Source organism: Syngnathoides biaculeatus, chromosome 4 (assembly GCF_019802595.1).
Source record: "Syngnathoides biaculeatus isolate LvHL_M chromosome 4, ASM1980259v1, whole genome shotgun sequence".
Classification (NCBI taxonomy): domain Eukaryota; kingdom Metazoa; phylum Chordata; class Actinopteri; order Syngnathiformes; family Syngnathidae; genus Syngnathoides; species Syngnathoides biaculeatus.
Window position 1 is genome coordinate 34,836,722 of NC_084643.1, and position 25,944 is coordinate 34,862,665.

Below are 25,944 nucleotides of genomic sequence, written 5' to 3' on the forward strand. Positions count from 1 at the left end.
GGGGGACTGCTAGTAAGTTGTTGAATATCCTGTTAAAGGAATCTCATGAGTCAAGTATTTCTGGGCATATTCACAATTAGCCATTCCCAAATTCACAGATATTTGTGAACGTTTTGGGTAACTTATCATCCATTATTTGTTATTATCTAAAACGGAAAGAGCCCTGTCTCATAAGATGTACCGGTTTGCTCCATTTTGTCGCAACTTGGGGCCAAGAAACTGCATTGAACTGAAGCGAGGAACTTCTATTAGTCTGGAAAAAGCCATCTCCAACAGAAAATGAGTTTCTCGTGGCATCTATAGACAATTATAAACCTTATAAAGGGGTGCTGATTTTAGAAATGAATAAAAATGAAAAATGAAACTACCCTTTACAAGAGCAGACAGAGGTTAACACAACATTCTGAGCAATATCGCACTAAGTGTGATACCGACTATCATCTAGGACCTACAACAACTAACAAATGTAAACTTGTTCACTGTGCATTATTTTTGGCTCGAAAAAAAAAAAACAATGTGCAAAATATGGTGAAGTGCAAGAACAACAAAAAAGGGTAACAACAAATACAATAATTTAGATCTAATTAAAGATGACTTCAAAAAATGCAATATCTGTAAAAATGGTGTGTGAATGCTGAAAAGCTGACTCTGAACTAAAATGCTTTGGAATTAATTGAAATCCGGAAAAGAAAATTGTGAAAGTTGGAGTGGCTTGACTCAGTCGACAAATGTAGAAGAAAACTGATGTCTGTCTAGATTGGCTGGCTTGCTGGCAGTAAATTGAACATTAACCTTCTATATTTACGACACAATTTATTTGCTAGCTGCCAAAACAAACCTGTAAATAAAACACTAACAGAAAACAGCCATAATTTGCCCATTTCACTCAGCCCATACCAGTACTTTCGTCATCTGACAGTTGGAAAGCTTTAAATCGGTCTACAAATGTTGAAAGACGAGCCACATAGGTATAATGTTTTTATGTTGAGAATTTTATCATGAACATTGAGGAAATTTACTGTGAAAGAGTGTAATAATAATAATATAAGAACCTTGGTGGAAAAAAAATGTGCATTAGGACTCACAAAATATAATACACAAATAATGATGTAAACAAATGGAGGTACCATAAACAAGGTGACACTGTTCTTTCTCAATACTACTCTAAATTAAAAAAAAAATAATAAAAATAGTACTCCAGGCTCTGTTGATTGTTCGGGGCCCTCTGCTGTTAGTTTATGCCTTGGGCCGGCTAAGGTAAGAGATAACAGGCTGCTGAGTAAGCACACATTTATCAGATACTCCCGTCCCAGAATCGATCTAGGCATCTGACAGCTGGAATGATGGCAACCTTCATACTTCACTTGGCGGAAAAGCAAAATCGGCGAGGTGTCGGTGACTTGTTTTGACACAAGATGACGTTCATTGGCAACTCGTCATGTCACATTTCCATCATCATTTGACTCTGAGAAGGTGAGCGAGTCTCATATCGGAAGAGGAAGCTGACCTGAATCTCAATCAGGACCACAGTGGCGTTAACGGAAGCCAACAGGGATAGGGGGAAACTGGAGATCTAACGTATTGTAAAGTGGAATGATTGAATAATACCAAGGCAAACTTTGCTGCCATGCACTGACCACACAGTGGAAAAACTAAATTCTCCCTCAAATGCTGCTTCAAAGCAAAATGCAAGACTTTGTGTGTGTTTTCAGGAGTAGCTTCTTGATAGACACGTCTCACAAATTTTATGTTGCTAACTTAAACTGGCTTTGGGAGGTTGAACTTTAAAAAAAAATTTGAACAACGCCTGAAAATGATCAACTTCTCTCTAAAATGGCTACTTAATAGCAAAATATCTATCTATCTAAAATATAGATATCTTGTGTCTTTTCGTGATTAGCTTATTGAGACTTTTTCGGTGGTAGACATGCCTACCACATTTCATTCTTTGAAAAAATGGCTATAGGGGATGAATTTTCAAAACATTGGAAGGATCATTTAAAATGACCAAATGAGCCAAAAATACCTACTTCAAATACAAATGGCAATGTATTTTCTAGCACAGACTCAACCACTGAGAACGAGGGGAAGGATTTGACATTCATCCATCAATTTTCTTCAACTTATCTGAAGTTGGGATGTTAGGGCAGCACCTGAAGCAGGGAAGCCCAGACTTCCCTTTCCCCAACCATCAAATGATCTGCTAAAAGCAGAGACCTAATGCTGATGTCACCCAACTGGACCACCCTCAACATCTCAGCTACATTGAGAAATCCTGTCCATTGAGGTATTCAACAGAATCAGGGACAAAGGGCAGCCTTGAAGGAGTCCGATTCTCACTGGAAATGAATCTGACATGATGCCGGCAATGCAGACGAAACTCTGATCCTGGTCGTAAAGGGACTGAACTGCCCATATCAAGAGTTCTAGTACCGCATAATAACAGAGCACCCACCACAGAACTGCTTTCAGGGACACAGTTGAACACCTTTTCCAAGGCCACAAAACACATGGCTAACTCCCATGAACACTGAAAGAACCTGCTGAGGATGTAAAACAGTTTCACTGTCCCACAGCCACAACGAAAACCACACTGCTCCTCCTGAATGCAAGAGTCGACTTTCCTTGACAGACCCTCATTCTCCAGAATTCCTGAAGAGAACTTCCAGGGAAGCTGAGGAGTGTGATGACCCAGGCCATGGGCACAGTTCTGTTGTAGGTGGAAGGAGACCCATGTTCAGGCAAGGGAAACCTAGTTCCATTTATATTTATAATCATCAGGGCTCTATGAACCATACTTTGTCTGGTATCTCACCTAGGACCTGTTCACCCCTACCAGGGGCATAACGAGCCTCACTAGTTTTGAAAATGAACTAGTTCAAATTTTGTTTTCAATATGTTCCTGATGCGGTTGAAATCCCAGCCCCGCCTGGATGGAGTTTGCATGTTCTCCCCGTGCCTGTGTGGGTTTTTTTCCCGGACACTCCGGTTTTCCCCCACATCCCAAAAACATGCATTCATTGGAGACTCTAAATTGCCCCTAGGTGTGATTGTGAGTGCGACGGTGTACCCTGCCTCCTGCTGGATGACAGCTGGGATAGGCTCGAGCACTCCTGCGACCCTCGCGTGATAGAAAATGGATGGATATCTAATTCTAGTGAATCATATCATTTTTGGAGTTGATCATAATGTAATTGGAGTGAATCATTTCACAATAATGGATGACAGCACAACTGAGATCAAGGTGTGGAGAATTAAGGGAAGCCTCACCTTGCTTGGTGTTTTCAATGAATCCGTACTTGGGGGGGCTGACGAGCCAGACCAGTAGGTTCTTCCCGGGCGTGTCTAGGTCAGATATGATGATGTGATTGGTTGACAGCTGTACACGACCACCCTCCTGGACCTACACCAGAAACCACAGTTGAAAAAAAGTATATTTAACATCCATCCGTACATTTTCTGAGACGCTTATCCTATTCCAGCTATCATCGGGCAGGAAGCGGGGGAATTGATTGCCAGCCAATTGCAGAGCAGATAGAGAAAGCTGTAGTCTTAATCACACCTAGGGGCAATTTTGAATCTCCAATTAATGTTGCATGTTTTTGGGATGTGGGAGGAAACTGGAGTGCCAGCACAAAAAAACACATGCAGAACATGTAAACTCCACATAGGCGGGGCTGGGATTTGAACCCCGGTACTCAGAACTGAGGTAAAAGCTCAAACCAGTTGCTCCACCATCCTGGCCGTACATTTAACGGTGTTTAAAAAAAGAAATGAATTGCTTGAGGCAACAACTGCAACAAGCTGTAACACAGCCAAAAGAATTGGTAAAAAAAATGGTCGTAAAACAAGTTTTGAAATGTGCTTGCTCACCTTAATTCCACTGCGCACGGTGACAGCAGGTGGCTGTCTGGCATTGGCGGTGATGGTGATGGTGCACATCTGGTTGTCAAGGCGATTGTTGTCGCCGTCATAGACGACAAAGTGGAAGATATCTGTAACGGGTTGGTTGCCCATCTCCAATGACGTGATGTACCTAAGATGACATTGAGGGGAACATCACTGACATTCTTATCATAACTTATTGTTTCAACACGTTATGGATGAAATTCAAGGTAGAATTCCTTTAAATCTCGGGACTCAGAACACGATGCGGGGTTTCCCCAGCAAATCAGGAAAGAGAACACAACGTGGATTCCTATGATGTGGGGAAAAATAAGTCCGCACAAAAAAAAAAAAATGTACACACATGCACGCACACACACACGGATCGGTGTAATAGTGAGGCATCTTAAAGTGAACCGTGGTGAAGCGAGGGATCACTGTATATTGTCATATCAGGGGGACAATTTCAACAATGATAAACAAACTCTTCTGGACAAACAAGACCACCAAGGTACAACTGTTGGCTAATGCTGAATTGATTTTGATGACTGCAGACATCTACACTAACTTTTCCACTGGCTAACACTCGCACGACCAAATGACAAAGTTGCACCAGCACAATTTGGTTGCAGCCTTTTTTGAAAAGGTACAGCATGACAATGGCATACCATAGTTTTGTATGACGTCAAGACTGGCAGTGACTTGAGGTCTTTGCAAAATATAAGAAGTTTGACCATAACAAGCAATAGCAGACAAAACGGGTCAGTTAAAGAAAAAAAACCTTTCGTCTTATTTGATCATTTATTTGACTTAGAGTGCCCAGTTCTGATAATGAAGATTCCTTACCCCTTTTAGGAAAATCATTTGATTTCAAGCATTACCACAACCATAGGATTGGCATACTGTATGTTTAAAAATAATTTTATCCCTACAATATAAAAGCATCATTTGTGATTCTTCAGACTGCTTTGGATATTATTTACTCGCAACACAAACTTCTTTTTCTTTTCCTTTTGGTTTGTCCCATTAGGGGTCCGCACAGTGTGTCATCTTTTCCCATCTAATTAACCTATTTATAATCATAGTCCCAAACAGAACACGGATAAATTACGACTGCAATTGCTGCGCTTTATTTTAATAATAGCTTGTTTTCCTATACAATCCTCTTGAAAGGAGTATGGGTTTTGAACATTGCACATACTGTACAGTCTCTTCATATGTTTGTCTTAAACCAGGTTCAGACATCTAGAAAGGCGTAATACACATACATACACAATACAGACAAAAGCAAAGACAAATTGAATTAAAGTTATTAAAATCTATGCATATTTTTGTAATATGTGAAACAAAAATGACAGGCAAATTAAGCAGGGAATCTTTGCACTTAGTAGTACATTACCAATTGGTGTTTATCAAGACTTTGCTTGCATTATTATTGCAAAATTGTTCAAAATCACCACTTAGTTTTTATTTGGCTGTTAGCAACCAATCCATCCATTTCTATATTGCTTAGCCTGCTCTGGGTCACGGGGGGCAGGAGGCTATCCCAGCTGACTTTGGAGTAGTTGGCACTGAGTCACAAGGCGGGTTGTTACTACGTTTTCAGCAAAAATATTTTACACATTTTCTTCTGTCTGGAAATGATCTGGCCTGTTTTGGAGACAATTCGCTCATTCTCTCACACTGGCACCTAAGGTTGTTTTTTTTTATTTTTGTATTGTCAATACAATTAACCTGTCTCCTTTTATTGCTAGTGTCACTACTTTTTTATGTCCATGTAACCCACTGCCTCTGTTGTGTGTACGCACACGCCGCTTTCAACTCTGTTCAACTGCGAAGGAGAAAAAAAATGCAGCACAGCTCTCCTTATGAAGATAAAATATTTGATTGTTTTCCATGTGGTGGCAGGGTGGAGCAACAGCCTCATAGTTCTGAGGACGAGGGTTCAAATCCCAGCCCCACGTGTGTGGAGTTCGCATGTTCTCCCCGGGCCTCCGTGGGTTTTTGTCCGGCCACTCCAGCATCTTCTCACATCCCAAAAACATGCATTCATTAAAGTCTCTAAATTGATGTGATTGTGAGTGTGAATGGTTTTTTCGATGTGCCCTGTGACTGGCTGATTAACCGTCAGGGTTACCCCGCCTCCTGCCTGATGACTGCTGGGATAGGCTGTAGCAATCCCGCGACCCTCGTGAGGATAAGTAGCTCAGAAAATGGATGGATACATGTTTTGCCTGTGACAGTGTCATCTTTCCAAGTACCCAATCATATTATGCAACTAAAGATCAAAGTGAGTCACAAACAACATTATAAATATTATTCATTTACCGTATTTTCATCTCCCCTCTTAAACAGATACAAATTGTAGGCCACATTAATGGTGGAAAACATTTGAAAACAATTTAGCCTGGGATAAATTCTTTTCAATCACAACAATCTGCCATTTCAACTGGGGTGTGTACATTTTTTATATACACGGCAGCCTCCTTCCTGTTTTAGTAATTTCTGCCTCGTGAGCCTATTCTGCTGTTTACTAAGTGGAAAAAAAAAGAATTTGCCTTAATGTTATTTTATAAATATTTTTCTCTTTATGTGTTAGATTAAGTGATATTGTTCAGCAATATAATTAGTAAAGCCCTCTAAAACCACGTTTCACTTTGCTTTTTTTTTTTAAATTATTATGCATCTGGAATGAGCTCCAGCATTCCTGTGACCCTTGAAGATGGATAGATGACGTGTATTATTATTATTTTTTAAACCACTTAATGCAATTGATAGTACAGGGAGTTTCTTTAGGATGCAAACCTTATTTTTTGTGTACTACATGTGGTATTAATTTTGATATTCTTGCCATTTTTTATCCATTGGTCGAGCTCTGTCCATCAATATCCATCCATTTTCTTAGCCGCTTATCCAAACAAGCGTTGCTGGACTCTCTCAATATATTCTGTCTAAATGTGTCCATATTGTTTTAAACTGTTTGAGGACCCTAAAACAATTTCAAGTTTTAAAAAAAACCATTAATATCAGTACTTCTATGTAGCAGATTTTCACTTATCGCAAAGGGGTTTAAGAGTATCTGAATTCTCACATGCATATCCTAGTTATTTTTGATTTATTTGAAAATTATGCTCCGATTTAAAAAAAAAATCTAGTTCTTATTCAAATAATTCCGAGGACTAGTTTTTATATTGTCTTAAATGATATTATTATCAAGGAACACACTCTTACTTGAATCTGATATTTGGTTACGATACCCTCCTCTAATCGTATTTGGATTAAATAGTATTGTAAATGGAGTGACTCATATCAACATGGATCATGCCACAACTGGCATGACTCATATTGCACTTTAATTGAGCAATTCATTCCACAAGTATATTAAAACGGCTTGTAGCACATCTCATCACAATCCTAGTTAATCATGTTACCACGTAATTGTTGCAAATTTAATCTGATTGTAATTGGTGTAAATTCTATTGTGACTTCATCGTAAATGGAGAAAGTATGAATTTGGATCATATTGTACCTCAAGGTAATTTTTGTGACTTGCATTGATTGTGTATGTCGTTGTGTATGACTATTTAACTGACTTGGCTGGAACATAAAAGGTTAAACTCTACAAACTGATCCACTCACTGATTCACAGTTGTGTTTTCAATTGTACTCCTGTAATCTGATTAATTGTGTCTTAACGACAACACAACGTTTGAATGCCTTCAAAGCAACAAGAGCGTTAAATCCATACCGGTGCTATTTTCTCTAATCCAATGTTAATACTCATAAAACAATTAGCTACTTTTGTTTTTATGAGCCACGCATCCAAACTCATGCAATTGTTGTTGATGTCGTCTCACGAGGATGTCCTGCAGGCTTGTAAGGTAGGCTCAAACTATTGATGTGTATGTAAACAGTCAGTGATCAGAAATGGGAGATTACTTTTCATTGTTCACAAGCAATGGTCTCACGAGAAGATGAAAAAGCGTCAGATGAAAGAAAACAAACACAATCTGTGGGCTTTCGTTTCGCTGATGCGTAGACCGCCACTGGCTGAACTCGCAAAGCTTTTATTTTGATGAAGTTCACCTAACTTTTTATATCCAGACAGATCGGACAACTTTTTCTTTGGTAAAAACACACGATCTTGCCTCAAGGCATCATCAACTAATCCTGTTGATCGCAACAAAGTCCTTTGGTGTTCCTTTTTTTTTTTCTTTTAATTTGTGTGGAATGACTCATTCCATATTGTAATTCGATTGCCTTGTATCATTGTAATTAAAGTGAAACCTGCCCTAATTGGAATAAATCATTTTCTATATCCATCTATCCATCCATCCATTATCTTAAGACGGTTAGCTTCACAAGGGTGGCAGGAGTACTGGAGCCAATCCAAGCTATCTCCAGGCAGGAGGCGGGGGACACTCTGAACTGGTTGCCAGCCAATCACAGGGCACATAGAAACAAACAACTGCTCACACTCACAATCACACTTAAGGGAAATTGAGAGTCTCCAATTTGAGAGAGAGACTCCGAGTTGAACCCCGAACTGTGAGGCAGATGCTCTAAACCAGTCATCCATTCTTTTTCTTCGCTACTTATCCTCACAAGGGTCACAAGGAGTGCTGGAGTCTATCCCAGCTGTCAACGGGCAGGGGGCGGGGTACACCCTGAACTGATTGCCAGCCAATCACAGGGCACATGGAGACTAACAGCCACACTCACAATCACACCTAGGGGCAATTTAGAGTGTCCAATTAATGTTGCATGTTTTTGGCGATGTGGGAGGAAACCGGAGTGCCCGGAGAAAACCCACACAGGCATGGGGAGAACACGCAAACTCCACACAGGTGGGTCTGGGATCGAACCCAGGACCTCAGAACTGTGAGGCCAACGCTTTACCAGCTGACCCACCGTGCCTCTTCTATATATAAATGAAGCAAAATGTATTGCATCGTAATTGAGTGAGTCATATCAAAATTGCAATTGGAGTGAACCATTTCATATTGTAATGTGAATCGCATCATCGTGAGAATGAATATCGCTATTGGCGTTGATCGTATTACTTCATAATTGGAGTGGATCATATCATATCGTGATTAGTGGGAATGAATTGTATCATATCAGTATTATGGTAAATCATACTGTTTGTAATTGGATAGGATTTGATTCAATTCATGGTGAATCGTAATTGGAGTGAATCAAATCACATCATTTAAGAATCATATGGAATCATAACTTTAACATAATTGCAGCGTAACATGATAGAAAACTACAGCCGAACGGCCATATCCGGGCTGCAGACCATTTCAATACGACCCGCTAAAGATTTGGTACAGAATTGGTTCCACCAGATTGTGCTGTAATGTCCACTGGTTCCACCGGGAGTAAGGTCCAGTGATACATTGAGTTGACTTTGAAAGTTCTGTTTCTACTCTGCTTCTTTTGTGAACATTTCCACCACCTTTGTAAAAAGTACATTTTTTGCTGTTACTTTTTTAACATACACATACAGTAAATAATACAGTGTTAATGCTGTGTTCAGGGTGCAGTGCATTGTGGGTCAACCTAATGTGTGCGATCATAAATCGGTCATGAAGGTTAATGACTGTCTCACTGAAGGATTTACAAAAGTTATCTTAAATAATATTTACAATGAAAATTGAGAACTTTCAACTTCTCTGTTGACTGTGAACGAGTTTAACACGCTGCATAGCTGATGCCATGTAAGTAAGTGCTTCGCCCCGCCTAAAATCACACAGAGCTTTGCTAGTTCAACAGTTGCATAATCTTGTTGTTGTTGTTGTTTATTTTTCATATATCAGCATGTGGTTGTGACCTGGCCCAGCGGACAAATTTTAAAAGTCAATGTGGCCACTGAGCCAAAACGTTTGCCAACGCCTGGTAACATGCACCATAATTTCTCGAGTATAATGCGTCCTGAAGTATAGTGCACACCCCCAATGTTGACCTAAAAAATCTGGAAAACCCTTCTACCAATGTACAATTCGCACCACCAATTTACTGCTACCCATATGCTCAAAATATTGGGAATTATCTGTATCTATATTTTGTTAGGTTTGTACTTGTATTGTTTTTCAAAAACTGTCTGTACAACAATCATTAATAATCATTATGCATGTGCTCATGTGCTCAGGACACGCTTGTCCTGAACAGAAGTCCTCAACCAACTAAAATAAATGCTCTATGATGGCATCACATTTTATTTATACTGTTGATAAAACATATTACAGTCTTAAATAAAATTTTAACACTGTTTGACTGATTTTTTGCATTAAATATTTGTGCATAAAATGTTTGTGTATAGTACAGTTTATCCTCTACATTACTTGGCCAAGACTTCAAAATACTGAAAAATATCCATCGTAGCTACCTTTGGTGACTTGGTCCAGTTCTGGTGCATCCTGAATTCATGAATCGTGATCCTATTTTGCTCCCACAGATGTCAACAACCCTAACCCTCTGTGCCATCCATCGCGTTTGTAGGGAAACATTTTTTTAATCCCAAATTTTGGTTCCACAGTGCATGACACCATAGGAAAGCTATGGTGTCAGGTGGCTATCAAAACAACGTGAGCTCAAACTACGTAGAAACAAGGGTAATGCACACATTAAAAGAAAAAGTGACAATTTCAATTGTGTGCGCTCTCCCATTATTTTTGAATGTGTCCATGACACTCGTATTACGTAGTTTGAGCTTATGTTGTTTCCACAGTATACCCACCTGAAGCCATTGAGGCGAGCTAGCGTTGTTTCGGACTGCCACGCTACTTCCGGGTTGGCGGCGTCTCGGCACGAGTGATGACACATTTCTTTTAAAAGCAGCTGCACAACTAGCCGTTGTAGTCGACATTTTTAGTCTTGGTTTAAGTTAAAACAAACTCACGGGCACTCGTTTCTGATCTTTGGTGCAGTATAGCAACAAGCATGCTACGCTTACGATCGTAAAATGCAAGCTCTCCGAGGAGGTCATAGAGTTCAGATTGGGGGCGCACATTACCGCAATAGATATAAATGTGTAACATAAGACACCAAATATCATATTGAAATGTATATGTATAGCTTTTTTTATTTTTTTACCACTATGTACCTGTATACACATAAACAATGTGATTGTATTTTTCATTTTTAATCCATACCTAAATATAATGCGCTGTATTAACTTTTTGAAAATATTTTTGGAAAAATTTGCACATTATTTTCGAGAAAATATGATACATGTTGATCTTTTTTTTTTATTTTTTATTTCATTGGATGATACATCTTTAATGTCCAAGTCGGTAGTGGTGAGCGTAGTTGACCGGAAATCTTCCCGAGAGACCGTCCATTTTAAACTGTGCCTCAAAGCAGGGAAGCAGGCTAACCCCCACGACTTTCGTGAGGATAAGGCGAATGGAAAATGAATACATTAATTTATTTTCATACAGTGTGACTTGTAATTGTAGTCATATCATCAATGGAGTGAATAATATTGTATCATAGTTGTAGCATTACGCAATTGTATTTTATAGGAATTGGAGTGAATAATAATTTTGTGGGAGTAAATCACATCATATTACTATAGTGAATCATATTATTTCACAATTGGAAAGTGAGTTGTAATTGGAATTCATCAAATGACATCACCAATGGAGCATTGTATTGTAGTTGGAGTGAATCTTAATGTCTCTGGAATGTATAGAATCATTTGTGTGATTCTCATTGTATTATAACTGGTGTGTGCAGAATTGTAATTGGAGTCATTAGTATCATAACATAATTGGAGACAAACGAATCAATACTACTGCACTGTATTGTAATGCATCACAAATTAAATGAATCTTATTGTATCACATTGCATGGTAATTGGAGTGAATTTTATCCTTCACTATCATTTACTCCATCTCGATATCATTGTACAATACGTACTACTGTATGTTCCTATTTGAAGCCCACCTGATGCCCCCGCGGTTGATGTCGTCCATAGAAAAAGTGGAATATTCCCTCAGTTGCTGTGGCTCCCTCTGGTCTTGGGTCCTCGTCAAGATGCCGTACATCGGCACCGACACCAGTTGGATGTGGATCTGCTCATCCGGCGATGAGTCGTCCTACAAATAATTAAAAGGTGAAGAAATCACTTAAATGCTGACTAACAGTTTTCATTTGATTTGAAAATACATATTTCATTTAATTTTCATCATTATTCATATTTTGATGTAAAACATTCTAACACATTACATAAAAATACATTTTAAGCCAAATTTGTGTGATGAAACAAGTACAATTTGGATAATTCATTAGGCAGAATATAGGATGTTAATATATTCACAGGATTAGTTTTCAAGTAATGACTCACTGTGTAGGCCAGATGGGAGCGGCTGATGACCGTGCTGCTCCTCTTGCCCACCTCCAGGGAAAGGGCGGCGGCGGGGTCCCGCTGGGGCCCATCTCCACCGGCTCTGCTGCCCAGCACGGCCACTTGGACAGCGACGGTTGCCATGGAAATGCCATCGCTGACCGAGATGGTGAAGGTGTCATCGCGGTGGGAAAGGCTGGCATGGCGGTAGAGGATGCCGTTATGGGTGATGTCGGAGAAAGTGAAGCTGTCGCCTGATTGAGGGGACAAAGTGGGGGTGAGCACGTCCTGCTTGCAGTGGTGGGAAGTAAACAAGTACTGTACAAATACCTCTTTACACTAAAGTTGATTTTTTTTTAGGCATAGTAAGTAATTGATGCCCATCCAAAAAGTCTGCAATTGCCTATATATGCCAAAAGATGGTATTAAAGCATTACTTTTGTCAAAATTATGCAGTGCAACTAATTTCAACATAATTCCTTGGCATTAATACGCAATGATTGCTGCCAAAGCACTACTTTTGTCTAAATTAGGCTTCTCAACTCCACCATACTTTAGTTCTTTTTTTGTCACCAATATGCAACAAGGTGGTAGCAAAGCACTGCTTCTTTCTAAATGATGCTCCTCAACTCAGTTCAACATCATTGCTTGCTATTAGGCCTGTCATGATTAAAAAAAAAAAAAAAAACATTTAAAGACCATTTCTTTAAATTTATCATGATGCTTTTTTTATGCCTCTGAAAATCTCTTCTGGCCTCGAGCTACATGACTAGTTAGTCCGCTGATGACGACGTATCAATCAAACACACGTTGATGTTTGCTGTTGTCATCTGCTGGCGAAATAACGGGTGCCACTGAGGTTAAACTTTCCAATCTTTGCGTTAATTGGGGACTAACACACGTAACACCTTGGAGCGAAGCGGTGGGATTTTAAACGATACTGCCGTGGTGAAGTGAGCTGTTTAGCTTATTAACTCAGTAGCATGTTAGCGCACGAGCCAGCGAACACAATAAACAGTTAACTGTCTGATGTGGGAATCTACATGCTTGCATGAGGAGGAAGGCTGTGGAGTATTGGACAGAGTCAACACCGGAAAAAGTGTACCAATTCTTTCATGAGCTCACTAGCAGCTAAACAGCTGTCCGTCCACAATCTGGCTCACCAAAACATAAACAATTTATGAAGTCTAGGCAAACCATATGTCCATTCTTTTTTGGTTGAACGATAATTGGATATAGTTATTATTGTGACAAGCCTACTTGCCACCAAGACGAGTGTAAAGGACTACTTTTGGCTAAATGAAACTCCTCAAGTCAGTTTAACATAATTCAATGGTACCAAGATGGAACCAAATGGTGGAAAAGCACAAATTTCGTTTAAATAAAGCTCTTCAACTCCAACAGTCCTTTGCCACCAAGATGCCACAAGATAGCGGGAAAGCAGTAGTATTGTCGAAATTAATCACCTAAACTAACTTCAACATAGTTCCTCGGCACTAAGATGCTTTGTAATGCAGAAATTTCCCCCTGAAAGCCAAATACTTGAACTTCTTGTAAGTAGTGTGAGCACACAATGTGTGTACTTTTCGTGGTTTAGGTCAACACGGGCGAAGCAAACTCTTACCGTTAGTCATCCTGACTCGGGCGCCACTCTGGATTTTCAGCAGCTCGCCGTGGACCGGAGCCTCCACTAGCTCGAATTCCAGCTCATCAGGGGATGTGTCGGCATCGCTCACTGCCAGCTGCTGGCCGCCTGCAAACAATGGCATGAAGCAACGGACAGAACACTATGGAACGTCGCAACACTATTGCGGCAATAATGTTCTATATTACTGTAAAAAATACTGGGAAATACCAAGAGTTAAAAAAGCGCCAATGTAAAGAATGCAGTACATATTCCCAACTGTCAAAGTTCTTACTAAATATTTAATATACTGTTGTTGAACAACACCATGCTGATGAAACTAGTTTTTAATTTTTTTTAAAAAACGTTTTTCAAAATTATAAAGACAAGAGAGAAGCAAACAAACGTAAATCAATCAATAAGATTCTTTTGTACATTTGATTTCAAAATCAGTACATAAGAAACCTTCTTAAACATAAACAAATCATTTATTATTCTTAAACTAAATGTTTCATTAAGTTTTAATAAAACTTTCAAGTTATTGTTCATGGTGTGGGGTGCTCCTTACCCACGGTGGCCTCCCCACCCATGCTGACTTCCACAAAGGGATCTAAAACCTGGAACATTGGCGGCTGCTGGTGATTGGACAGCAGCAGGATGGCAAAGTCTAACTCGGGAGTCGTATTCTCGCCGTCAGACACTAGACACGGGCACATGGGCACACACATATCAATTGCATGGCAGCAAAAAATTTATTAACCTTCATCACATACAAAATGTTTGCTCAAGCTGTGCCGTTATGGCTGTGATTTAATTAAGCGTTGTGTTTTATGTAGCGTTATCAAACTTTGCTGACGTTCTCCGCCCAATAACAATGACAGAAATGACAATCATTCACCGTTTAGTGTCATCCATTTGTATTGATCACAATCAGACAAAATTCCTCGGCCAAGTTTACTTTGAAAAACCCCTGGAAATGAAAAAAACAACCCAAAAAATGGCCACTTTAAAATAGATGTTCGACTTCCTGTGTTTCTTCTGGCATGACTTCTTAAAACTTTGTAACTTGTAAGTGCTTATGATAGACAGGACTACCTAATTTCATGCGGCCAATAAAAACTGAATCCAAAAACTGAATTTTTAAACTTTTTGAAGGAATCCCTAGGAACGGCTAAAATGTCAACTTCCTGTTTTTTAAGGCATAGCTTCTTCAGACTTCTTTGTTAGTCTCCTAATGGCAGACACTATATTTCACTTTGTGAAGTGGAATTAGCTTCAGACTCTGGAGAAATGTCCGATAATTGCTATGTTCGCAACATGGAGGCGATGGACCTCAACTCAATCAATCGAGGACAGAAACCAGGATCAGGGGTCCACTTGACAACAACTCGTCAGTCTGTCAGTTTTTTTGCATGCACAATGGTTTGAATTCAGTTGGATGTGTCCGTAGACACAGACCCCTGGGATTCTTTCACTAGGTGTGGGACTACTCATTTATTGCAATAAACAATTAATGTACGCACGAATATGAGTATTTTAAGGCATTGGTCGGGATCTGGGTTTGGGGGCTGAATTTTTAAATGTTCAAATAATCCCTGGAAATAGCATTAGGATTCAAACCAAAAGAGCCCGACTTGTGTCTTTCCAGGCATTGATTCATAAGACTCTTTTGTGGATTTACCAACAATTGACACATTGACAAATGACATATTGTTATTCTGTAGGTAATGGGCCTATACGATTCTTAATGGGCCTAAAATGGCCACTTTAAACCCAAATGTCCACCTTCCTGTCTTTTCAGACATGGTTTCTTTTTGGTGGGCCTACTGACGATTGTCAGGCCTACCGAATGTCGTGTTGCTAAATAAAACCGGATTTTCAAAAGATTCCAGTGGCAAGGAGTGAAAATGGCAATTTAAAAGCTCAATTCAGTTTTTTTTCCCTCCCTCTCAGTCAGAGAAGAAGCCTTGAGTAAAGGAAGAAACACCAGATGAGAAAATCCGAAAGTGGCAAAGTGAGAAAAATACAGCAGAGCAGCTGAGGTGATGGGCAAGAGGAGGCAGAGTTAAAGTGGTAGAAGCTCAGAAAGCTCTGGAGATGAAGACAACACAAAAGAAGAAACGTGAAATAGTGTAGAGAGAAAATGGAGGTCATGGAGATGAAGAAAGTATTTACCTGTAAAATAGACACTCAAAGACTCCGGCAGACCTACGGGAAATCAAAGACGGAGCGGTCAACTCAAACACTGCTGAAAAAATATTCTGTTAATATTTGTAATATTTTAAACTGATCTTGAAATACATTGTCCATGACCATTTTCCAAGCCGCCTATCCTCACTCAGGTCATTGTAGACATCAAATCTTAATCTAGTCGTTTTATTTTGTGTATGATGAATGAATTGGATTAGTAAATAATTCATGCACTTGAACAAGTTAGGGGGAGGAGAGATTAGCATGTTCCCCCCTTGCTTGTGTGGGTTTTCTCCAGGTGCTCAAGTTTCCTTCCACATTCCCAAACCACGCATGGTAGGTGAACAGAAGACTCTAAATTGCCCGTGGGTGTGAGCGCGAGTGTGTATGGTTGTGTATACAGTATTCGGCCTGCGATTGGCTGGTGACCAGTTCGGGGTGTATCCCATCTCTCGCCCAAAAGTGAAGTAGGAAGGGCTCAGGGTAAAGCTGCTGCTCCTCTGCATTGAGAGGAACCAGATGAGGTGGCTCAGACATCTGATTCGAACACCTCCTGGACGCCTTCCTGGTGAGGTGATCCGGACCTGTCCCACCAGGGGGAGACCCGGGGACTATGTTTCTCGATTTGCTTGGGAATGCTTCAGGATCCCCTCGGAAGAGCTGGAGGAAGTTGCTGGGGAGAGGGAAGTCTGGGCTTCCCTGCTAAAGTTACTGCCCCCACGACCAGACCTCAGACAAGTGGACGAGGATGGTTGGATGGATTAAAAATGTCCTCGACTTTAGTAGCTTAACATAAGCATATCAGAGGCAGTTGTTGACAGAGCAAGAGGCAGATAGAAGGGAGGCTCGCAATATGCTGATTAAAACGCAGAAGGGAAATACTGCTACTAATACAGATGAAAATGAATATTCGCAAGGTTATGTAACATCCAAAAAAACAGAATGAGACCCATTACAGGAACTAAATAAAAAAAAAAACTCAGCAAAGATAGTAATGTCAGTTTTTTAAAAATCTCTCATACTGATTTATAACTGTCACAATAGATAAAAAAAAACTGCACATCGAACATCATTCACCCATTATTAATATTATAAAATAGCAAATGTGCGTAGGATCCTACCAATGAAGGAGTACTGGTAGAGCTCCTGCAGGTGAGAGGGGGCCTGAGGGGGCCGATAGACAATCTTGCCTTTGTCCACGTCCGCCTGCGTGAAATGTTTGACCGCCATGTACGGCCTGTCACGGTGCTCGATGGTGCCTGGTGACCAGAGGTAACAAATGACATTATTTTGTAAAGATATGTAAGGGAAGTGAGGTTGTGTGTATGTTTGTGAGACCTTGTTCAGCCGGTAGTGGTTTGGTGATGTTGTAGACGAGACGATCACTGGGAGTCTCAGAGTCCATGAACGAAAGAGCTGAGCGTGTTATCTGTGTCACACGATCCTCGAGAGCCTGTGTCCGCAGACGCACAAAGGGATAAATTCAGCGTTGCACACCAGTCTGTTGTCCAAGGTTAAATATTAGATAAGCTAAAAGTATCGCAATAAGCCATTCCTGAGAAGAGAGAGAAGATATTATTGTCTGGCAGAGTCAGTCCACTACGGCATGGCTAATTGAGACATTTTTGTGGGTTGACTCATGACAGATATGCATTCCAAGTTTCATATTGATGAGTGAAACTGACTTTGTGGGCTTATTTTTCAAAAACTCTGTGGGACAAGTTAGTCTTTGAAGGGCTCCTGGAAATACACTCAAAATGATCACTTCAAACCAAATTTGCTAACTTCCTGTGTCGTTTCGGGCATTGCTTCTAAAGAACTTTTTTTGGTTCTACTGATGACAGACACGTCTACCAAATTTGCGAAATAGACATTTTGGGGCTGACTGTTCAAAACTCTCAAGGAGGATCTGTCTGAAGAATCACTTCAAAGGCAAAATGGTGGCTTTCACCTTAATTCGCCGTATCAGTATGCTTTCTGAATACTTTTTTGTTGGTCTACCAAATTACACGTTGCTAAGTCAAACATGCGTTGTTGGCTAAATTTTTATCATCCTTAAATGACTCTGTCATTGATGGAAAAAAATTCCATCTTTTTGTCAATATGAGGTGTGGTGTGTACATTAATGAGAAAAAAAATAACCTAAATAGTTATAATTTTAGCGAATGGCTGCAATGTAATAAAGAGTGAAACGTCTAACGGGGTTGAATACTTTCCTTCCAAACTGTTAATCGTTCAAATTTGGCAGGCTGTTGGAATCTCTCATACAGGTTCTTTGAAGGATTCATCGAAATGTCCAAAATGACTATAAAATGAGAATGAGTCCTAGGTTTTTTTGTGGGTCTATTAGCATAATACATGCCTATCGAATTTTATGTGGCTAAGCTAAATTGGAAAAATTGGAGCTGTATTAAAAGAAAAAAATCCAGGAGGTACCGATGGCACAATTTTCTGGTCATTTATGAGAGCCCGATCAAATGTAAATTTTCCACTTAGTGGCTTCCTCAATGTGGGCAAGCCTTCAAACTGCGTGAGTTCGAGAGCCTATTGAATGACATTTGACGAGAAAAGAAGTGTTTTGTTCCGCCTCACTGTGACTTGGAGATCACAGTCTGGGTCAAGCTGAGGGAATCCGGGGATTTGCGGTAAGACTCCGATGGTGAACGTCTGTGCTTCACTTTGCGTGACGGCAGCTGCCTGTGCGGACACCTGAAGATATAAAAACATACTTTACTAAATGAAATAGCTTCCAAAAATACCTTACACACAGTTTCTCCTCAAAGTACTCAAAACTACCCTTTAATGACAACTTCAAACTCACAACCTAAACAAAAGGGTCTTTTTTTGCTTTTCTTTTTGACTTTTCAGGCTCTTGAGACTTTTTAGAGCAGGTCGTCATACGAAAAACATGCCTATGACTCATTGAAAGTGGCTTCGGGGCTGCTCTTAAAAATCTCTCAGATCAATCAACTTTGAAGGAACCCTGGAAATCCTAAAATGTCCTCTTCAAAGTAAAAAAGCAAACTTCCTGTCCAATCCATCCATCTATTTTACGATCCGCTTATCAGGTTGTATTTTCAAATATTCTCAGAGGGGTTTGACTAGAAATTACTCCCATTTGGCATTGAAATTGTCTATAACATCCAAACAAACAGTTCACTCTGCCTCAGTTTTTTAAGAAAGTATCGAAACAATAGTAGTGTTGTATCTCAAAAAACCCTTGAAGAGGGCAGAATGATTCTGATACAATACTATGACAGGCATGTTAGTGTTAGTATCAGCGAATCGGTCGCTGTCATATTGGTTCTGATGACTCAATTCAGAATTTTCAGAAGTGGCGCAGGCATACTCATCTCCATCAAACTCGTTATTTTTGGGTAAAATGGACAAGGTGGTCCTTAGTGCCGCAAAGCATCTTGGGAGGATGTTTAAAGTGTACATTTTGTATGAATTACCCTTGAATCCTTCTTTTTTCTTTGTTTTATTATTTGCTAGTTATGCTATTATGTTTGCTGTGGTGTGATAATTTTAGTTCCGATGTGACACATCATCAGTAATGACCTGCCTACACAGGCAGCGTGTGGGGGGAATGTAAGCTTCTTCTACTTACAGATGTAAAAAGCAATTTTTTCTCTCTGTCTCATGAGCGCCACCATGTGGTAGTTTACATACATGTTAAAACATGTGCTAGCATACATGCTAACAGTGTAACCAATGTGTTCCAAGTGTACTTCATTGGACAACTCACACAACAGTTGTGCACATAAGGAATTTTGTCCATTTTAGAGAAAATGTAAGACTTTTACATGCATTTTATGGTTGCAAAAATATGGTACATCTCATGCATGGGTATATTAATACTGCATCCATTATTCACAGATGTTAGTTATTTGTGGGGGTGTAAGGAATGTAACCCCAGCGAATAACAAGAAAACACTGTACGTGGTGTAAAATTCCTGAAATGGGGGTTACTTTTGCTAATTAAGGCTTAATGAAAATAGCACGGGAACAGATTGGTGATGGGCCAATGATCATTATGTGAAATTAAAACCCCATCATTTTGGTAATAACATGGTTATGTAGCCATTTTCATCCACTGACTTTACTAATTGCTTTTGCTAATTAAGGGTTCATTAGTGATATTTTGTGATGCATCATGGAAAATAGCTTTGGAATAGGCTGCTGATGGGCCGGTCATCATTATCCTTAACTTTTGTGAGAATAGCTAAAGAATTAACAAGGATATGGGCATTTTATTCAGTCAAAAATATATTATATATACCAATTTCCCAAGAGCTGTTATTTGCCCCTAATTTCCAAACTTCAAAGTTTAATGACTTTGTTATTTCTTAACCTATTACATTGATCTTGATGTCACTGGAAAGCTTATTTGAAGCTCGTTCGGGGTAAATAATTCAGCATCAAACTGATTAGAAAATCTTCCTAATGTACCTAATTATGATGTAAATACAGACAGCTATCACATGATGACACATTCTGTTTTGTTGCATGTCAAAAAAACAACAGGATGCAGATTTTTTTTTAATTACCGTGATGAAAATATAAGGTGCATATTGTGATGATATTGTCAAAGTTAGTTATTATTATTTTTTTTTTTTACAGATGACATCAATAGCATCTGACGTAATCTGAAACTTGGAATTCCCTTTCTTGTCCCCGCCAAGCAGAACTGTTGCTGATTTTCCCTTTGCAATCAGCGAGGCAAAACCGGAACCAAGAACACCATCAGTTGTAAACAAGAGCCTCGTAGAGTCCAAAAAGGAAATGCAACAGGGCCTGGCGATACATTTCCGAACACTTACATGTTGACAAGAAAGCTGGCAGCATCAGTGACTGTTTTGAAATCCTTTTCTCTCATGAGCTCCTTTCCACCTGGTGCAGGCTAGCCCTACGTTTATCCTGTTTTCAATGCTCTGCTGCTTAAGTTGCCTTTTTTGCTTTCTCGTTGATGGCATAACTGTCTCCAGTGCATATCTGTGGTCCTGCATTATGTATTTCAATCTAACAGTATAGTTCGTCCACGTTTGGTGGTCCCTTACGGGGGATGTAGTTTCAAAATGGCAGGTTGCCATGGCGCTCCCCTAGTGGGTTACCACTCTTTTGTCTAAATAAATGTTAAATTTATTGCTTACAAAAATAGATCACATAATTAGCGGAGGTCGTAATACACCTAAGAAAAAACATAAATACAGACAGACATTAATTTTGGCCCATAAACAACTAAAAAAACTACAGTGTCCCTTTAGGGTGATTGTCCAAGCTACGCCTGTAAATATAGAGGTGCACCAAACCACACTCATATCAGTCATATTCCAAATTAAAAGTCTCAATGAGTTCTGTCCTGAGGCTTGTCAATATACACTCATATGATTACATAATGGCAGAAAATGTTTTTTTTTTTTTTACTGACTCTTTTTTTACTGACGTGAACATTGAAAAATAGAAAACAAACAGAAAATAATATGAATGACCTCTTCTGAAAAGATCCTTAAAGTGCCATTGACATCCCTATATACATTGTAAAATAGATATTGTGAAAGGAAAAAACAGCTACTTTTGCTCTGGTAAAACAGGTATAAACAAACGAAACCGCAAGTGTGGGCTTCTTGAAAAAATTTCACTTCCTGCTTCTTCTCCAAAACGAATGTCTCGAGAGGATTTTCATGGCGGGAGATGAAAAATCCATATATGACAACATCATGTAGTGTGGTGAAAAAATGGATGTGTCCATTCCGGCTGCCGTTTTTTCATTAAAAACATGTTAAAAATCATGCTTTATGTGTCAGTAGCCCTTTAAGGTATTTTTTAAATTAAGAATCATTCAAACCAATCGCTCCAGAGAGTTGTGCACGAACATTTTTGAAAATATGACTGAAATGAAACTCATAGGTGATGCACTGAGCTAATTAGAACACCTAAATAGCTCTCACCGATGGTGTTGGACATGATCATCTAAGCACAGGCTGAATTGATTGGATTGGATGGGGGCCTACTTATTGACTACCAAATTGAATTTCTGACTCATTCACAAAAAAAAAAAAAAAAAAAAAAAAAACACTTGATTTATTCACCTTTTGTTTGAAACACCGGCGAGGCCTCCAGGAATTTCACACGGTCAAATCGAAGAGACACTTGAGATTTGTCTTTTGAATAGCAACAGTGAGTAATTAAAAAATAATGTGCAATGATAGACAGAGCCAAAAATAAGTATTGGCAGATGCTTGATTCGATAAAGCTGTGAAGTCTTTTTGGCAGGATAGCGCTGAAAGGGTGAGGGGTGCCAGGATTCTGCCAAGAATACTGTGAACGCGTCTTTATCACATGGATAGATTGCAGAAGGTAGGAGCTTTGCTTAATAATCGCAATGTAAACATATTTGAACACAAGAATTGCAAGTATAAGATGGATGGAAAAATACTGTTCAGAACTAATACCCGTAAATGCTGTATGCTGCAAATACCCCTCGATGTTTGTAACACCTAACGTATGTACAATCGAACCTCGGTTTTTGATGCCATTATTTTGATCCAATTCAGTTTTTTACCAAGCGGAAATTTTGTCCTGGTTTTCATGCAACCATTCGGTTTTGGTAAAATGGTAATTGGTTTGTAGTTGTTCATTAGTACGTTTTGTCTACCCTTCACCAGTCATGTTACCTGAAAAATTTCCCAAAGTATCAACATTTTCGAAAAGGGCAAAAGTCACAAGGCTTACAGATAAATTACAGGTTAATTGAAAGCTCTAAATTGCCAATAGGTATGAATCTGAGTGTGAATTATTGTTTTTTGTGCATTGCGATTGTATGGCAACCAGTACGGTGCATTCCTAGGAGTGAGCAGGATGGACAGGATTAGAAATGAGCTCATTAGAGGGACAGCCAAAGTTGGATGTTCATGACACGTGACTTTTTCACATTTACTTTTTAGCACATTTTAATCCAAATTTAGGTTTTCAATTAGGAGTGAGGCGGCACAGGGGACAAATGGTAAACATATCTGCCCAACAGTTCTGAGGAGTGGGGTTCAAATCCCAGCCCCACCTGTGTAGAGTTTGCATGTTCTCCTCCTACGGAGATGTTCTGCGCGTCCTCCAGTTTCCTCCCACATCCCCAAAATACGCAGGACTGGTTATTTGGAGACTCAAGATTGGCCATAGTCGTGAATGTGACTGTGAATGATTGTTTGTTAAAATATGTCCTATGATTGGCTGGGAACCAATACAGGGCATACCCAGATTCCTGCCTAGAGTCAGGTGGGACAATAGACAAGTAGATATTTTCGACAAAAAAATTGCAATGTAGCGGGACCACATCTCCGCCATGTTGACCGACCTGGAACCGGAAGGAGTCGGCTGGGGTCCCGCTGCCAAAGTGATGGTACCACACGGTACCATCGTCCACATCCTGTTGGGTGAACGACGTGGTGGCGGTGAAGCCTCGCTCGTCCGTCGTCGGGTTCCAGCCTTCGGGCGGACCATCAGCTGGCATGGGAACCAGAACCACTTCGCCTGAATGGAGAAATGGTGCCTCTTGTTCATATTAAGGTTTACATAGTACAGTTATGCTTATACATAATTTTTGTTGCTTTCTTCTTTTAAGACATATTGTTTTAAAATTATGATTGCAATACACTTCTTTAAAAGGCTAAAGATCAGGTCACATTGACCCATGAACATTTTTGGTGAAAGAAAACAACAACAGGGTTAACATTCAATAATAATCATATAATAATATATTAATACTACAATGCATACATACATATCATATTAATAATTATATATACAGTATTTATTAATATGATAATAGTATTTCTAATATCCCATATTTGCATAATATTTAATATCTGTACTAGGGAAATGTCATATTTTTATCATATTTAATCCTGTAGTTTGTTTCTCAAACATAGCAAAAATGTTCCTGGATCGATTTGAACCGTAACATAACACCTCTAATTTTGCATATTTACATCATATTTCATGAAGACGCCTCTGATGAAGCCCATTCACATCACATTTAATCCATCTGTTATTTATGCCATTCCTAGATCAGTTTCAAGCACAAGATAAATGTCTAAATGTTAAAATGATTCTGAAAGATAGATGTTTTAAACATCTAAAATGTAGCATATTTGCATTATATTAAATCATCCCCCGCCCCAATGTATCCTATTTTTGATTGATTTTACCGTATTTGGGCTGTCCGTCAGAGTTCAGGATGGTGTACACGACGTTGTCTGCGCTGACCCCTTTGTAGTGGGCCTGCAGGTGTCTGCTGCTGATTCTCACCATGCCGCCCCCCTTCACCCAAGTTGTGGGGACAAACTGCAGCTCAAGCGAGTCGTCCGCCTTAAACAAGCCCACAGCACGACACATTCTGGTACTTTAAAATGTTTTTGACACATTAAGTATCTTCTTGTTAGGAGTTTTGGTTGTTGTAGTTCTTTTTTATCCAGAACTTTTGAAATGATCCAGATGGCTAGAGTTAGAAAAAAAAAATATAAAGTCGAACCTTCTGTTTGTGTGCAAGTCAGTGTAGCCTAGCATATGGCATGCGTTGACAAGTTGTCACCTGGAATGTTCATGAAGCAAATGAGCAGGAACACCTTTTAATCAATCAGAACAAAGCTGTGGATGCAAATCTGGCTAGTTTTTAATATGTTCCAAGAAAAATTAGAGTTAGTTAGTTTGAGTTTAGGGTTCCAACATAAGGCTGAAGGTTAGGGTTTCAAATTTGAGTTTTAAGACAGGATTAGGTCTTCAGACCAGGGTTTCTGTTTCAAATAAGCCTTTGAAGACATGGTTCTGATGTATTAGAGAGGACTAGATGTTAATATCCCACTATTAATGCATAATTGGCTTCGATGAGGCTCTGTGGCATGTTCAAATAAGTGATGGCACCCTACGGGTTATCAAGTGGGCTTCCTTCTGTCATCAAGTGTTTCGCTGATAGGCCTACTACACTCTCGAGGGGGTTCAGCAGTGAATGCCAGCGTCCCAGGTTCACCCCCTAGGTGGCATCAATTCTCCTGAAGGCCCAATTGGGTCTTTCCTCTTTATCCACAGCTACTGGCTGGCCTTTTCCACCGCACAGGCACTTGAGATCTTTTTCATACCACTGGTTTAGGTTCGTGGGAGAAGGCAAGACATCTTACACAGCTCTGATGGTAAAGCTTGCCCTGAATGCCTCCATCTCCCAAAGCTCTTTCCAGGTAATCTTTCTTGCCTCCACTCCTTCCCAGGCCAACCACTGCCCTTGCTTTGCCTGTGAAACAGCTTGGGCGCACCTTTGTGCTGTCTCTTCTTGACGTACCTCATGGACCACCAGCTTGCGCCGCTCAGCAGTAGTAGCCTTGCTCCATACGCGTGTACTGAGCCCGAGCCCAAGGCCACTCCTTCCCTCCTGCACTCGGCTAACGATGTCCTTATGTCTGAGCGTTCCCTTTGCCTGTTCAGTTGCAGCCACCGGTGTCCACTTACTCCCAGTGGTCAGGATGGGGCCAGTCTGGGCGAAAAGCGGATGGCTGGAATCCAGTACCATCATTTCCAGTCTTACTTTGGCGCACTTTTACTCCACTGCTAGGCTAGAAATGGCCAGGTGTAACACCCCTTTACCGTAGAGCCCAATGCCGCTGAGGCAGCTGGGAATGCCGAGCCACTTCCTCACAAACAAACTGATCAGTTTCTCCTGCTTTTCTACCTTTGAGAGTGGGATCCCATAGAGGGTTAGTGGACAAAGGAGTCATGGAAGTAACCTGTACAGCAAGCACCAGATCTTAAACTTCCCAGGAAGCAGGGATCTGTCGATTCTTTCCAGGCCACTGGCCACCTCCTTTTTGAGCTGCTCTACTTGCTCTTTGTCCTTAAGAGAGGCATC

The 25,944-nt window shown here is 40.0% G+C and overlaps 1 protein-coding gene across 3 annotated transcripts in view; it reads right to left on the reverse strand.

The window, feature by feature from the left end:
• The window catches only part of fras1 (Fraser extracellular matrix complex subunit 1), a 211,252-nt gene that overhangs the window by 45,918 nt on the left and 139,390 nt on the right, over window positions 1-25,944 (reverse strand). For 2 of the 3 annotated variants that reach the window (XM_061816626.1, XM_061816625.1), the window contains exons 29-40: window positions 24,257-24,416; window positions 23,404-23,579; window positions 18,645-18,761; window positions 17,391-17,505; window positions 17,174-17,311; window positions 16,038-16,070; window positions 14,431-14,562; window positions 13,863-13,991; window positions 12,239-12,492; window positions 11,839-11,990; window positions 3,874-4,036; window positions 3,271-3,403 (exon numbers count right to left, since the gene is read on the reverse strand). In XM_061816626.1, the coding sequence (XP_061672610.1) occupies window positions 3,271-3,403; window positions 3,874-4,036; window positions 11,839-11,990; window positions 12,239-12,492; window positions 13,863-13,991; window positions 14,431-14,562; window positions 16,038-16,070; window positions 17,174-17,311; window positions 17,391-17,505; window positions 18,645-18,761; window positions 23,404-23,579; window positions 24,257-24,416 (1,702 nt within the window). The remainder of the gene's footprint in view (window positions 1-3,270; window positions 3,404-3,873; window positions 4,037-11,838; window positions 11,991-12,238; window positions 12,493-13,862; window positions 13,992-14,430; window positions 14,563-16,037; window positions 16,071-17,173; window positions 17,312-17,390; window positions 17,506-18,644; window positions 18,762-23,403; window positions 23,580-24,256; window positions 24,417-25,944) is intronic. The other variant, XM_061816627.1, reaches the window with a different exon arrangement.